The sequence below is a fragment of the Phlebotomus papatasi genome, chromosome 1 (genome assembly GCF_024763615.1).
Source record: "Phlebotomus papatasi isolate M1 chromosome 1, Ppap_2.1, whole genome shotgun sequence".
In the NCBI taxonomy this organism is placed as follows: domain Eukaryota; kingdom Metazoa; phylum Arthropoda; class Insecta; order Diptera; family Psychodidae; genus Phlebotomus; species Phlebotomus papatasi.
In genome coordinates, this window is record NC_077222.1 from 101,665,548 (window position 1) to 101,682,241 (window position 16,694).

The window sequence follows — 16,694 nt, forward strand, 5'->3', positions numbered from 1 at the left end:
AGACAGGGTAAGATGATTACTTCCTTTGATACTTTCAGAATAGCTCATGGAAATTTGATTGTTGCAGGATTCTGGGGATATTCTGGAAGTTGGCGAGAATTGGGGAGAGAAAGTCACCGTATGTCGGGGTTGCTTGTGTCCTAATGGCGATATCAATATTATGTTTGTCCTAAATATAAACAAAATTGTTTTTTCATAAACAGTGAATTTTATTCATAATTTTAAGAATTTTCTAGCTTGAACTTTGAGGACATTTAAAGGGAGGTCTTTTGTCAAGGTCAATAACTGAGTTTCACAAAATGCAGAGTTTTGTTATTTACGGTATCAAACCGGAGAGAACGGTTTAGGACAGCAAATTGGGATCTGTGGATTTTTCAAAGCTGCGTCGGGAAGTGGGACACCTTTGAATATGGGGGGCTTTAAAAATGGGATTTTTCTCCCATGTTTAAGTGGAATTGAGCCATATCATAATGTAATTTAGCTTCTCAATCTGTTCACCTCAAACTAAATTATAGCACGATAAAGCTCAATTTTATTTAAAAATAGGTGAAAAATTCCAATTTCAAAGGTGTACCACTTCCAAATGTGCCCCACTTCCCCCTAACGCTTTATCGATATTTTTAATAAAATGTTAACCGCTTAAAATATTTGAGACCTCTTCACTGATTGTATGGAGCTTAAAAAGCACCAAAAGCTTTAGCCAATAAGAGAACACGATGAAATTATTAAATTCGTTTTGACTACTTTTAAAACATATTCAAAAATGAAAGGAATCAACGGAATCAACGAAATAAACCAAAAAGTAGGGGAAACTGGGGCAAAAAGTCACAAATTGAAAAATTCAAAATTCAATGTCTTCCAAGATAAAAAAAGATAGCGGCTCAATAGATAGCCTCCATAGACCTTCTTCAATGTCGTAAGTTTCTGAGAGAATTCGAAAAGGAATTCATAAAATAAAAAATGTTGAAATTTTAAGGCCTGTTTTTGAAATATTTTCCTTACAAGAGATATCCATTATTACCTACTTATTTTCCAAAATTGATGCACTGGTGAATATTTTCTAAATGATTCGGATTTTTGAAACAGGAAACCGCTATCCATTTTATCAGTTTCCAAAGATTATGTTCTCCAGAAATCTTTTTATTAAAAATGGCCACTTGGGGTAAAAAGTAACAAAAGGTATAGAAGAGCAAAAAGTAACAAAAAAGCGAAGCAATTTCTGATGTCTCACGGCGAAAAGAAACGCCATTATCATGTCTCGCCGCTTGTTGTTTGCATTGGTCAAACGATTTGCAGTCTTTTGTGTGTTTTTTTTTCTAAAATAGCTTAAAAAGCGCTTTTCTCGTTTTGATAGAGAAAACAGTGTTTTAAAAAGGTGTAGAGGAATAAATTTTCTATAAAAATATGTCACCTAGCTATTTCTTTTAAATTTACGAAAGCCCGTAATAAAGCAAATTAAAATACGATAATATCCCATACTTGGTACTATTTGCCCTAGCATTTTTGAGAATGGTCACAAAATTACCTTTTAGAAAATAGCTCGATAAACGTATTTCCTTACAAAATAGAGGAAAATTACTTTCACAAAGTTATAGAGCGGTAAATTTCCTATAAAACTGCGCTAATTAGAAATTTCTGGGGCGGTGGGGTAGCTTGTAAAACAATAAAATATCCGTTTTGTTACTTTTTGCCCTTTGCTCCAGTCTCCCCTAGTTTCTGGCACACTTTTAGAATGAGAAACCATTTTTCGAATACAAAAAGAGCTTTTTGGAAAGTTTTCAAAAATAAGTTCCCGATTTTCATTAATTTTATCTTATTTAAAAACCAATGAACTTAATTAGCTCCTAAGAAAAACAAAATTCACTTAGGAATTCTTTCGAGAAAACTTTTTTTCCGTTTCTGCACAAGGTTTTACAGATTTAGGCAAAGGGATACAAAGAGTACAAAAATGTTCTCATGGATCTGTGTAGTTTTTTTTATTAGATGAAATTGCACATGAAACTTTTAAGAATGATGTCCCAAAACGATATTCTTAAATCAAAAAAAGCTTACAGACTCTTTATCGACATAAATATTATTATAATCCGATTTTGATAATTTTAAGTGATTTAAATCTTCTATAAATAGTCTTCAAATAGTTTTTTAAAAAGCAAAGCTGGTTATAAGCCTAGATCAGTTTATTGTCGGTGAGATTTTTAACGTGAGCAAAAACGTGCCGGGAATGTAACTTAGCCACCCTTATACTCGTGATCAGGAAGTAATGAAACACATTTTGGCAAAGTTTGGGCCCGATCGGAGGTCATGAAATTTTTTAGGAATTATAGTAGGTGAGATTATTAATAATCTCACCGATCTCACCTAATATTCTGATAAAGCAAAGCCATTACAATCTGAATCTACCTTTATCGACCCTATGATCTTCAGTAACGCTAGTACTTTTTGATGAAGAATGTTTTTGTAAATACGGAAGTTATTATACATATACTTTTCAAAAATTTTCTTTTTGAAAAGAGAATGTTTTTTGGTTACATAAATTCACATGCCAAATAAATTCGTTGTATTTGTAAATAGCAGGTGAAAACATTGTTTCTTTGATCTGGTTATGTTTATACTAATGCCCAACGTACAATAACTTTTGTTTTGTAAACATGTTTTTGACTTTTCAATGAGAGTGAATGAGACAAAGATATAGTCATCTCCTTCTCTCTTATAGGGAAGTTTGAAAACATGTTTACAAACAAAAGTTATTGTGCGTTGGGCATAAGTGCTCCAATATTCGACAAAATATTTGACTTTCTCGTGTGTTTGACAGCTGTTACCCGAATGCCGTGCAAGCAAAAATAGAGAAAATTTTCGCATCGTTTGAAGGCTCATGTGCGAACTATGCCTGCAATTCCCTGATATTATATTCTGCCTACTTGACCTTCTTATGACCTTTAAGGTAATAGGAAAGGTCATTTGCATTACAAAGCAGGCGCTCTATGATGCATCCCTTTAAGTTTTGCCCAATATAGCAATAAATTAGACTAGAAATCAAACTCTGAATCTTTTATTTTTTCTATTTTTAAAAAAGAAAAACCAAAACATTTTATATGAATTTCTATTTAAATTTACCTGACCATGTTGACAGAAGATACAACCTCATCCACAAACAAATGTAAAAAAGAAAACTCTGAGAAAATCTTTAAATGTCCTTTATTGCAGAATTCAGAACTGGCTGTAAACTCCTAAAGAACAATTACGTTTTTTTTTAGTACACTTCAAGTATAAAGTTATATAATTTTTGTGAAATTCTAAAGTACACTTTCAAAAGCGAAAAATTCATATAGATCTTTTTTTTCAAGCTTGGATCCCACAAACTTGGCATTTATGCTTTTCAAACTTTTTTTTCTTTATTTTCTAGTTTTCTAGTGTAGGAATGACCCTTCGTACACATTAATTTTTTTTTTGTGGTGAAAGGGTTTGAATATGCCATCTAAAATGTATTTTAGGGTTATTTTTACCATAGAGATGTTAGATAAAAAAAAGAGAAAGTATCAAATTCAATGTTTTTTTTTCACAAGATAGGTTTTTTTTTGTTTTATGTTCTAAACTCTATGTTATTTATATATGGATCCTAATTGACACTATTTAATGGGTATTATACATGGTTTTAAAATGCTTCTGATCGTAATTCCATGCTTGAATATGAAAATATCATGAGTCTTTTTTTTTGTTTCTTCAATTTTTTTCCCGAATATCTTTTTTTTAATGCAGATTTGTACCGTTTTTATGGAAAAAGCTAATCCAGATAGAAGTATTAGCAATTTGGTTTAATAAATAAAAATCTGCTAAAAGAAAATCCCGAAATACTAGGCCAATTAATAGGAATAGAAACTTTGGTATATAAAATGTAACCTAAAACATTTATTTTTTTGTATTTTTTAAACTCCCTACTCTCTATTTTTTCTTTAATGTTTATGTTGTTACAGCACTGTATTTTTATCTGAAACAAGTTTCAGTGTCCTGCTCAAAAATTCTGCTCTATTTTTTTTTTAATTTAATGCTATTTTTTAAGCATTTCTACATTATTGACTTTTAGGTTGTTTGTTTATGAAAGTTAGTGCTTGGAGAAAGGATTAACTTTGGCTAGAATTCTAGAGTACAAACATCTCCTAACTTCTAACTTATATTTTAAAATGTTATTTTATTAAATGTTTATGACTTTTGCAGTCTTTCTTTTTTTCCTATACTTTATGTTTTATAGATATAATTCGATTAAACATATTTAAAAAAAAAGATCTTTATACTTACCACTGCAGATGTGTTACTAATAATGAATATCATATAATTTAAAAATCTATATAGAGTTACGAATAAATGTGTTTTTGTTTGTTCATTAATAATTTTTTTGTTTTTTTTTTTAGAGATTAATATTTACTTTACATTTTGTATTTTGTCGTCGCTTGATCATTTGAAATTTATTTCTCGTGTCGAAACATTTAAAACTGGATATTTCCTGAGAAAAAATCATTATGATCTATAAAATGCTAATTTTGAGTCAATTAGCTGATCATTTCTCGATACTTCAATTTGTGTTTCGTTAGCATGTCCGTTACTGTAACTAATTTCTTGATTGAATTGTTCGATTTGGACAATATTTGAAGATCTTGAAGGTGAGACACACAAATGTGATGCAATGTAGCTAGTTCACGACCTAGAATAATAAAAGTTGGATTAGATTTCCACATTAGGATTACGTAAACTTTTTTGAGAAGCCTTATACGGGCTTAAAATATAAGATTAAGCCATATGTCCTAACCTCTCTAATTTCTTATCAAGTAAGATTTTTAGTAAAATTTTAACTACAGATTACACAGAAAAATTTCTTTTTTTCTTCGTAACTTCTAACTTCGTAACACTTTTTAGGTGTAAAATTACCATGAAAAAGGGTAACTTTAACCCATAATACACCTAAAAAGCATAATATTTACACCGTTTTCGGATCAAAACTGCAGGATAAAATTAACATTTCCGGAGTGTTATTTTAACTTTTTCGGATTTCTCTCAGTGTGTGAATTATTACTGGTGACATATGAAATGCTCATAAATCGTATGACCTGCCAAAAAATTCGTAAAAGCTGGTACTTATTTTCACAAACATTGTTTGTAAAATGATCGCTTGGCGAGCCTTTTTTGATGTTCTACAAACATATTATTTGTAAATGTTCGTAAACACACAAAAAATGTTCGTAAAATTTTGTCATTTGTTCGTAAATTTTCGTTTGAACGAAAACGATTGACAAAATTTTACGAACATTTTTTGTGTGTTTATGAACATTTACGAACAAATGTTTGTAAAAGTAGAAAAAATGTTCGTCAAGTTACGAACAATGTTTTTGAACATTTGGTTACGAACATTACGAACAAAGTTTGTAAAAAGTACAGACTTTTACAAATTTGTTTGCGGGTCATACGTTTTTCGAGCATTTCGAAGATCCCTTCTGAAATTCACAAACATTTACAAATATTTTTACCAATTATTTTGTTCTGTGTAGACACGAAATGAGAAATAATTTCGAGACATTCGAGAACTGTGTTAAACCTCAAAGTTGAAAACCATATTAAGCTTTAAAATACTACTATAACTGCCTGTTACTTAGGGTAACCAAACCTGCGGAAGCTAAGGTAAACATTCAGTCAGAAAATCATGTTGGGTACACTAGAAATACTTTAATTTTTTTTCTCTGGTCCATATTTAGTGCATAACCTATTGACATTAGTTTAGACTTGTCCGGGATTTCAAGACCTTTTCAACAAATCTAAACGTGTCACAATAAGTTCAGAAATACGCTTCCTGGCGTTATTACAGTAGAGTCTCGCTATAGTCCATATTTGGTTTCAAATTTGACACTTGGGTCGCACTATAGTCCATGTAATTTTTTAAAATTATCAACGATTTTTAGTATTGAAATTGCTCGACGGCTTCCACTTTCTTTGCGATTGTAGTACTTGTCCTCGTTCTCTTCATTATGGATCGCAGTTATCACAACTACTCAATAAAGTTTGCCAAAAATATTAAAATAATTATGCATGTCGCATACTAAAAAACATAACCTAACTTAAAATCAGTGTTTTGAAATCAACGGTCGATAAATTGTGGACTATAGAGCGATGGCCTATAGCGAGACTCTACTGTATTCCTTAAATTTTTAAATATTTTTAAACGAACCCGTCAAATAATTTCGTCAGATATCTTTAAGTTTTCTGCAGAAAATATCTACACCTCTGCTGAAAATCTGCCGAGAAATCTGTAGATATTCCTACGAATTTAATTTGGGCTTGGGACAAAATTCGTCAGAATTTTTTGCAGATTTTCTGACGAATCCTGGTTCATACTCTGACGAATTTCTGTAGATATTTTGCCGATTTTCTGTAGATTTTTCTACACTCCAGACTTTCCAGACAGCTGTGTTAGAAAAGATGGGATATTTTTCACTGAAGTTTGCGAAATTCAATAGAGTGATTTTTGGTGATTTCACAGTGTTTATATAAAATAAAGAATTCTGCGACGCCGTGTTATAAGTAGAGAATAGTGAAGTGATATCTTTAAACCAGAGGTGTGCAAGAACCGTTGAAACCGAATAAACGTCAAAATAAGTTTGCTCAGGTAGCGTTTTGACCATTGACGAACAATTTGACGTTTTTTCGGTTTCAAACGGTTCTTGCACACCTCTGCTTTAAACACAGTGACGACCTAAATTTCGTGTTTTTTGTATCATTAGATTGGCGATTTTTACGAAATTAGTACTTTTGCTCGCAACTTTTTAGTTATCTAAAATGTTTAATCGGTATTTCTTGTTAAGCAGAGCATACAATTTTCTCTGTAACTTCTACAGTTTCTTCATAAATCAACAGTATTTTTGTTGAGACAATGGAGACTATGCAGATTTCCAATGCAGAAATTCTGCCGAGAATCTGCAGATTTTCGACAGAATTTCTGCCGAAAATCTACAGATTTTCTAGGCAGAAATGCTGCAATCCTGAAATTAAAATGTTGTCGATTTTTAATTGGAGAAAATAAAGAGGAAATTGTATGTTAAATTGGACTTTAAGATGCTTTGTCAGGAAATAATTTCCATTTTGGAGGTTAGGTGAAACATAACCTCAATTTTATTAACAATACCTCTTAAACTTTTTATTAATGCTGCAAACGAATTGAATATCTAAAAAGTAAGGTTATTTACGCTTCTTAAAGGGCTAAGGTAAATTTAAAGAAGCATTTTAGACACATTAGAATACGAGGTTAAAAATGGGAATATTTAAATCAAATTATATTATGAAAACGCTTTCAGACTTCGCAAAAACTGTGGCTTCGAACACTTTATTTTTTCCTATGTTTTTTTTTAATGAATATGACCTCATTTTTTTTTTAAGAAATGTGTGATTTAAGACTAGCTTTTATTAAAATATATTGCCATAGGTTAGATTCATTCAGAAATATGGGAAAAATATGAAATGTTCGAAGCCATAGTGTGTGCGAAGCCTGAAACCCTTTCCCTATAATGGGTCAAAATGTTTAACAAACCTGAATCGGAATACATGTGGCTTGAGTAGCTCTGCTCAGGAATGCATCCAGGAAGGGGATTTGGGTCTGCTATCGAAGATAGTTGATCCAAGAACACAATCATTCGTTCTTTGTTCTTGAGAATGAAAGGATTGACGACCTCCATGTAGGGTTCCTTGCCTCCGAATTCAATGAGATTGGCGAGATTTTGTAGACATTTGGCAATCATGACCAGGGACCGTGTGGCTGTTTGGGGTGGTGTTTCATTTACAAGGCCAAACTGACGGGGATTCAGAAGGGCTGGGCAGAGTAAACGTAGAAAGATAAATCCGGAAACTACGCGAGTTCTAACCAATCTCTCAGATGGCCATTTAGCTACAACTGCTTTCTGTAGGCAATTGCAGATGTATCGAACACTCCTGGGGCAGGCTTCTGGGGATGTAAATATCGACTGAGTCACTTGATCGAGAATCTGCAGAAGAAATTCTGCATTGCTGCAGGCATCGTCATTGACGTCCATTTTCGTTGGATTCAATTCAGCAGATTGCTTGCTGTCTAGAATCTTCATGACAATGTCAGAGACTGCTGCCTGCAAGAATCCAAAGCACTCAGCTCGCATGTACAAGTCCATGAGTGTTGTGGCTAGGGAAGCACCACGGAATAGGGTTGTGGTTTCATTTTCACGGGCTATTTCAGCCTGGCACAACACCTTTATCAATTCAGTCTCGCGCTTCTCGTGCCGGAAGACACGCAGGAGGGATGTGGCCAGGGGCACACGATCGTTGTGGCAGAGCTCTGCGAGAGCTTTAACAGAAATCAGTTCTGGCTCCAGCAGCAATTGCTGCAGGGGACTGTACTCTTCGCATGGCATTATCAAGTCATCCAGGTAGCGCATTCTGAGTCTCAGGGAACCCCATTCGCCCATTGGCGTCATCCCGGTCAGTTGGTACCAATCTTCGGTTTCTTGGCCATTTTTCAGACTCATCAAGTCCACTGTGATCTCAGCCATTTCCGAATCTTTGCCTCTTTTCCCGCGACTCAGAACGGTTATTGTTACAGTGGCTACATCTGGTGGAACATCACTGAAAAATGCAATGATCAAAAGAGGATTTTTAAGATTAAAATCTTGATCGAATACCATTTAAATTTTTATGGCTTCGGCACACCTTTTAGATCAGGAAAATTTCATGAAGTTGTAATTGGAATCACTTTCTTTCTCAAAAGATTTGCATTTAACTATCTCATTCTTTCGTACTCCAAATTCGATTGAGCTAAATTGAATTAGGAGTGATATTTAAAAGAAGAAGAAGAGTGTGAAAGAATGAGATAGAGATATGCAAGCCGTGTGAGAAAGAAAAGGTTTTGAATTTCGACTTCGTGAAATTTTCCTGATCTAAGAGGTGTGTCGGAGCCATTAAGAAAAAAATTAAAATTAGATATTCAAAAGTGAAAAAAAAAATAAAAAAATATCCTTGAATTATTCCTTTTAAGGGGTTCAAGGTCAAAAGTAAATTAGTTGTACAAGGCGTATTTTTCAATGGATTGGGAAGTATATAGACTCAGTTGAAAGGTATCAGTGTCTTTTATTGAATTTTAAAAAGTATTTAAAGTTTTTCCCATGAAAAACTGGACTCCGACTTTGATCTGACGAATTTCACACAAATATACAATATGATTTTCTAATGTGTTCAGCGAGATGTTTCAGGGTTGCAAAATTGACAGCTTCAATGACTTTTTTTCTCAAAAATATCCACATGGCAAATCAGTGCTTTGGAAAAATATGAAGACAAGTTATTTTATTGTTTCTTTTGATAATTGTGATGATTTTAGTGTTTTTTAAGCTCCGGGATAATCATTTATGTCCCGTTTAATGCTATTGCAAGAATATTCTCAACAAAAGATTAAGATTCAAAGGCAGAATCAATCACATTCGAAAGCAGACGTTGGATGCTTCCTTCGTGAAATTGACATCATGTTTTCAATTTCTTTCCAGTTAAAACTAAAAACGTGTGAGTGCTAAGCTAAATAAGGTAAGTGGAAAATCATAAACGTGTTCCAGGTGATCCAAAATAATAATCGGTTTTAAAAGTTGCCCGAAAAAGGTATAGGCTTCCTGGGTTCAATGAAAAGTCTATATAGGTTCCCTATAATCCTTGTGGGTTCTCAATGAATTCCCGGAAAAAGCATAGATTTCCTGAAAAATGTATGGGTTCCCTGAATACCTAGAAAGAGTTAAGGGTTCTCTGTGAGTTCCCTGAAAAATAGATGCGTTAGGTTCGAAAAAAAATTATAGGTTCCCTGGGATCCTTGTGTGTTCCCTAATAAATGTATAAAATGTGTAATTTCCCCGGCCTCCCTGAAAAATATAGGGGTTCACCGTAAGAGTCCTGAAAAATGGATTTGTCAGGTTAATTGAAAAATATGTGGGTTCCCTGGGATCCCTATTAGTCCCCTTAAAAAAGTACAGGTTCTCCGGGTTTCTTGAAATGTTTAGGGGTTCTTCGTGAGTTTCCTGAAAAATAGATATTCGTCAAGTAAATTGCAAAATATGTGGGTTCCCTGGGATTCCTCTTGGTTCCCTTAAAAATGTATAGGTTCTCTGGGTTCCTCGAAAATGTAGGGATTCTCAGGGTTCCTTAACAAATGAAGAAGTTCCCTGTGAATCCCCTGAAAAACGGATTCGTCGGGTTCAATTAAAAATGTATAGGTTGCCTGGGATCCCTATGAGTCCGCTTAAAAATCTATAGGTACCCCGGGTTCCTTGAAAAATGTATAGGTTCCTCGGGTTCTTTGAAATGTGTAGGGGTTCCTTGTCAGTTCCCTAAGAAACGGAGTCGTCAGGTTAATTGAAAAATATGTGGGTTCCCTGGGATCCCTATTGGTTCCCTTAAAAAAATGTATAGGTTCGCTGGTTTCTCTGAAAATGCATAGGTTCCCCGGCTTCCCTGAAAAATGTAGGGATTCACTCTGAGTTTTCTGAAAAGCCCATTCGTCAGATTTATTGAAAAATGTATGTATTTCCTCGGATCACTGTGAGTTCCCTTAAAAATTTATAGGTTCCCCGCGTTCGTTCAAAAATGTAGGGGTGCTCCAGGTTCCTTAACAAATGTAGGAGTTCCCCATGAGTCTCCCGGAAAACGGATTTATCGGGTAAATTGAAAAATGTGTGTGTTCCCTGGGATCCTTATTGGTTCCCTTAAATATGTGTAGGTTCTCTGGGTTCCCCGAAAAATGCGTAGGTTCCCTGGCATCCCTGAAAAATGTAGGAGTTTCCCGTGAGTCTCCTGAAAAACGGATTTGCTCGGTTGAGTGAAAATGTATAGCTTTCCTGGGATCCCTGTGAGTCACCTTAAAAATTTATAGGTTCCCCGGGTTTCTTCAAAAATGTAGGGATGCTCTAGGTTCCTAAAGCAATGTAGGAGTTCCCCGTGAGTCTCCTGAAAAACGGATTTGTCGGGTAAATTGAAAAATGTGTGGGTTCCCTGGGATCCTTATTGGTAACCTTAAAAATGTGTAGGTTCCCTGGGTTCTCCGAAAAATGCATAGGTTCCCTGACATCCCTGAAAAATGTAGGAGTTCCCCGTGAGTCTCCTGAAAAACGGATTCGCTTGGTTTAATGAAAAATGTATAGCTTTTCTGGGATCCGCGTGAGTCCCCTTAAAAATTTATAGGTTCCCCGGGTTCCTTCAAAAATGTAGGGATGCTCTAGGTTCCTTAACAAATATAGGAGTTCCCCGTGAGTCTCCTGAAAATCGGATTCGTCTGGTTCAATGAACCTGAAAAGTGTATGCGTCCCCTGGAATCCCTGTTGGTTCCCTTAAAAATATATAGGTTCCCCAGGTTTCTTGAAAAAAGTTGGGGTTCTGCGGGTTCAATAAAAAGTGTATAAGTTCCCTGAAATCCTTGGTTTCCTTAAAAAGTGTTGGGATTCACCTTGATTTCTATGAAAATCGGATTCGTCAGGTTAATTGAAAAAAATTAGGTTCCCTAGGATCGTTGTGAATTCCCTAGGCCTCCTGAGCATAACGAAATCAATTTTAATTTGTTTTAAAAGTATTCTTTAAACTTACTCTAAAACGAATTCCTCCTCCCAGACTGGATCAGGAGCCACCTTAACTCGTGTCTTTCCGATTTTGACTTGCTGATTAAGGGTTATACTGCAGTATGGATGTGGCACTAATTTGAATGGTAGACGATGAGCTTCGAGAATTTGCAAATTTAAGCATCTCAGTTCTCGCAATCGTGGTACTTTAGACTGGGCTTTGCTCAATTGGGATACACACTGGGTCTTGAGGGCATTGATCCACTCGACGTAGCTTTCGGGTGTGTTGGCACAGAGAAATGACACAGTGGCCAGGCATGGGAGAGCCCTTTCGACAATTTGAAAGCACAGTGAACGTTCCCATAGAGATTCATGAACTTGGTACAAGTATGCACAGGACATGTCAATAAGTCCTTTGGGTTTGGTCTTTTTGGGATTTTCGTAGAAGCACAAATGCGTTTCTGATCCTTCGACCAGGAGGGCAAAGTAGAGTTGCTTCCATTTGGCACTCTTGTCGGATTTCTTCATTAGATATCCATGGTGCTTGATACCCTTGATTTTCTTGAGTCCGATCTGGTCACGGCATTCTCTCAGGGTCGCATAGATTTTCTCTGCAGCTGCAGACATGCTAGGAGGAGCATTGAATTCGGGTTGCTGACCATTGACAACTGGATGATTGAGAGTATGACCTTCGACTATTTGTTCCTTCCTGTATCTATTGATAACAGCATCCAAACATTCAAAATTTCTGCCTCCCATTAAGTACCGAACTCCCTTCTTCTCAATCCGAAAACGCTGTATCTGGTTGTTGATGTGAAAGAAGAGGGAATAGTCCCCTGGGGAATTGTCACTGGGACGCACAAGGAAGCTTCCAGGTCCAGCTTTAACCAACATGTCTACAGCTTCATTTTTAGTGCAATTGGGATGGAACCAGGGAAAAACGGTGTTAGGATCAATTCCGGGATCGAGATCTTCTACAAGTTCTCTGAAAATCATCCCTTGCTCCCCAGTACGATGGGCAGTTACCCAGAGCCAACCGTCTCCCATGTCATTGTGCAGGAAGAAGATGTCACCCTTCTGGAAGGTCAGTTCATCCGTATCGGGCATTTTGGTGTAGGGTAAAATAGCCACAACGCGTTTTTTGTCATTAACGGGTTCAGGAGGGGGAACAGGTATCACTAGACGTTCCCTCTTTAGCAGATCACTGCAGGATGTGTAGTAACCAACGAGGTCACTTAGAGAGAAAAATTGCCTGCCACCAATGTAAAAATCTCCACATACCGCAGTTATGCGGAAGTGATTGATCCCTGTACGACCCAAGTAGCTCAGGACATAAGATCCTGGCTTCCGGTCGGATTCCCGAACGAGATAACTGCCTAGAATTGAGGCAGATCTCAGTCGTTGTTCAGCACTGTACCGGTCCAAACGACCATGGTACCATTCACTTTCTGGTGGTGCAATAATTGCTGGACGGTCACCTAAAGTGTTTTTTTTTGTCGGTTTGAAAAATTAACAAAATGATTAATTCAAAATTAAAACTTACCGTTGGCCAGCATTGGAGCATCAAATTCGTCTTGTTCCAATTCTTGAGCTAAATCACCCATATCAACTCCTCCACCGTCCTCAGATCCCGTAGACGGAGAGCCCAATTTGTCTTTGTGGGCACTCATCAGACCAGCCATTCGAAGCAATTCGGCCATTAAGTGTCACACTCTTCTGTGTCACAGATACCGAGACTACACCCCAAAAATTCACAATTATTGCACTATTTATTGGCAAAAAATACTCCAAAGTATTCTATTTCAGAAATATGAAATATATACTAAAGAATTTTGAACAAAAGAACCTCCTAAATCCCTTCAATTTTACATTATCAGCAAAAACTTTAAAATGCAACACTACCTTTATGTTCACACTTAATCCAATTTGACTATATATAATTTTTGCCATACATATTGCATCAATTTGAATTAAACTGAGTTCATATGGGTCTGATTGAACTTTTATATTTGCACAGAAAACATATTTTCACTGTTTTTTCTCCAATATATTTCCTAGTTCATACAATATCGAGACTCGCATATATATTTTTCCCTATTTGACATTGCACCAGTGATGCCAACTAAACATATCTTCATTTGTTGCGTTTAGGCTTCAATATTTCGTGCAATTTAAAATGTGCTTGAAAATTTCATGAACATTTCAAAAGGACTGAACCGTAAATGATAAATGTGACAGCTGTCAAAATTTTTGACACCTGTCAAAATTATTGACACCTGTCAAAATTTTTGACACCTGTCCAAAACTTACATTTACAGTAGAGTTTCTTAAATCTGAATCTCTCAAATTCGAACACCGTTTGGATTCAAAATGTCAATTGTTAGGTTATAAAGTTCGTATTCTAGGTGAATGAAAATCATATTTATGTGCTTCTTCCTGAATGCTTATACATAGGGTGAAAGGAACGTCTGTTCGACAGGGAACCCCTATTGACACTCTCATCAAAACATTGAAATTTATTTAATATAAATTGTTTATATCTAGTGAAATTCATGTAATCTGACCTGCTTTCCTTTAACCTACCCTTTTCTAGAACTGTTCTGCGAATTTAAGAAGGTTTTAAAAAGGTTTAAGCAATTGCAATTGTCGACGTGGAGAAATTTCAAGATTCTTATGAAAAAGTGTAAGAAAGAAGCTTTTACAAAAATAATTTTTTTTCTATTTTTTTAAAATAAAATGAACGTATATCTGTTGCATAACAGTCAAAAAATAACTAAATTTTAATTTAATACACAATTTGCATCAATTTATTTTAATTAAAATTAATTTAATTACAGTGTCAATAAACCGAGACAAAATCGTCGATTTCAACGTCTATTGACAGGTACAGATTGCCACTTTTGTATCAGCTTGATAGATGAAGAAGAATAAGAAGAATGAATAAAAGTAAACAAAGTTGCTGCATTTTTGTGAAAGAAATAGTGAAATTACTAACAAGTTAAGTGTTTGTGCGCAAAAAAGACTAAGAATGTTTGTTGGTGAGTTGCCACTGGTGATATTTTTATAGTAGAACTTCCTTCAGCTCTAGCACTGCAGAAATCTAATGCGTGGTAAAAATTTTGACTGCACCAGAGATGCCCCAATGGAAAGAGTATTGTCTATAAGCTGTTGAGAGAGAATTCTTAAGGAGAGTGTCAAGTTTTATAAATCTAAAAGCTGCCCATTGCATCCTGTAAGAAATACAATGTAAGATTATGAGGATAGAGAAGTTTATCATCACGAGAATGGCTGCTGTGAAGGGACATAAGATTTACAGAAATCTGTGAGGAAGAGTTTCTTACGGAAGGACGGGGCATTCTGGATGGAGATTTAATAGGTTCCCTGGTTGGCAGTCCCCCAGATGGAGTCATCCAGTGCAATAAGGAAGTTTTCAGCCAAAATCTCAATCAAAGGTGTAAAGAAAAAGTGTCCAATAGGTGTTCAAATTTCGTGTGTCAATAAATACCGAAAGTGTCAATAGATATGTCATTTAGTCATGATTTTAAAAAATACAGTTTTTTTTAGTTTTTCAAACATTTTGAGAAAACTGAATGATACTGAACGGTAGTCAAATTAATAAGTTGATATAAGTTAATATTTAAACACAAAAAAATTTAATACAATAGAAGATATCAGTCAGGAAAGTTACGAAAGTTCTTATAGTGTCAATAGACGTTCCTTTGACCCTACATTATTTTCGTATAAAATGAAAAGGAACTATGTTACCAGTTACCACTAAAACTTGCGAAAAAGTGCGAGAATTTGATTCAAAGTACAATTTAGTCTTGCACAAATTTCGTTAGCTTTGAAAAAATTGTTCGAATTTGGGAGGTGAGAAATGTCAAAAATACCCCCCGAGCGTTCGAATTTAGGAGACTCTACTGTACTTAAAATGTGAATAATATTTTATATTTATATACTTACCACTGGCCTCAATTTATAGTACCACAAACCTTTTTAAAGAATTTTTAATAAAGGTTAGCAAAGCGTCCTTTGAGAGAAATCCGAAAGAGTTAAAATAACATTCCGGAAATGTTTATTTTACCCTGCAGTATTGATCCGAAATCGGTGTAAATATTATGTTTTTTAGGTGTATTAGGGGTTAAAGTTACCCTTTTTCATGTTAATTTTACCCTTAAAAAAGGTGTAAAATTACCATTAAAAATTGTTAATATATTTTTACACCTATATAGTGTTGAAGTTATGAAGAACAAAAGTTAATCGCACGCCCGTTTTTTCTGAGTGATAGGGTTTTCGAGGAGCTCATACTCTGAAAAAAAGAACTTTTGCGTAAATCTTCGTTTCGCATTTTTTGGGTGCTGTTCGGTTTAATACCGATTTAAAATAGTCAATATATATAATTATAAAATCATCTAGAAATTAAAAATTGATCAAAAAAAGGATAGGGGAAAGTGGTCTGCCTTCGAACGCGACATCCTTTGAACATTCATTTTTTTTAATCTTATTTTCGAAAGCAAAAATTCTATTTTGTTATTTGAAGTTAATAGAAAATAGTTAGTTGTAATGTCTATAGTTTAGAGAATTGGGTTTTTACTTTGAAAAATAAGAAAAAATTGAAATATTCAAAGGCTGCCGCATTCAAAGACAGGCCACTTTCCCCTATTTTTAAAATTATTGTGGAAGAATTTAAACAATTGTATTGGTAGTTCGAAAAATAAGGCATTCATAGTGAGTAATCTTTGACCTTTTAAAAATTCAAAAATGGACAAAATGAACGAAATGCTGAGCAGAATGAATGGAATCGCATAGGTCAAGTTTGAGAAAAATTCGAAAACCTTGCTTTTTGATGGATTTGAGGAAGATAAGAAACAATTGAGAAGGTAGAGAGAGAAAAGAATGAAATGAGTCGTGAGGTAGGGGAGACCCGGGAAGATTAGCCAGCAAATGAAATTTTCCTTTTTTAAAACTGGTGATAAACAGGTTTGAATCAGACTGATAAATATTTAAACGAATAGAAAATGAGTTGATTAATCTGAGTAAGTAGTAGTTTGCTCAATATTATTTCTAAAGAAAACTCTTCTAAAGTGAATAAAAATATCATTTTAT

General features: G+C 34.8%; 2 protein-coding genes across 3 annotated transcripts in view; one reads left to right on the plus strand and one right to left on the minus strand.

The window, feature by feature from the left end:
- Positions 1 to 3,178: 3,178 nt before the first annotated feature.
- LOC129810105 (ras GTPase-activating protein 1) lies at positions 3,179 to 13,701 on the minus strand. Of its 2 annotated transcripts, XM_055860381.1 has the most exons (5): positions 13,491 to 13,701; positions 13,132 to 13,324; positions 11,617 to 13,066; positions 7,568 to 8,628; positions 3,179 to 4,696 (listed from the first exon to the last, which is right to left on the minus strand). In XM_055860381.1, the coding sequence occupies exons 2-5, from the start codon at positions 13,286 to 13,288 to the stop codon at positions 4,545 to 4,547; spliced, it is 2,820 nt and encodes a 939-aa protein (XP_055716356.1). In that variant the 5' UTR covers positions 13,289 to 13,324; positions 13,491 to 13,701; the 3' UTR covers positions 3,179 to 4,544. The 2 variants fall into 2 exon arrangements, with proteins under 2 accessions (XP_055716356.1, XP_055716354.1); XM_055860379.1 differs by having other exon boundaries at positions 13,132 to 13,701.
- LOC129810139 (TBC1 domain family member whacked) overlaps positions 9,540 to 16,694 on the plus strand; it is a 147,992-nt gene continuing 140,837 nt past the window's right edge. The window contains exon 1 of the mRNA XM_055860438.1: positions 9,540 to 9,576. The gene's annotated coding sequence lies outside the window, so the exon portion shown is untranslated. The remainder of the gene's footprint in view (positions 9,577 to 16,694) is intronic.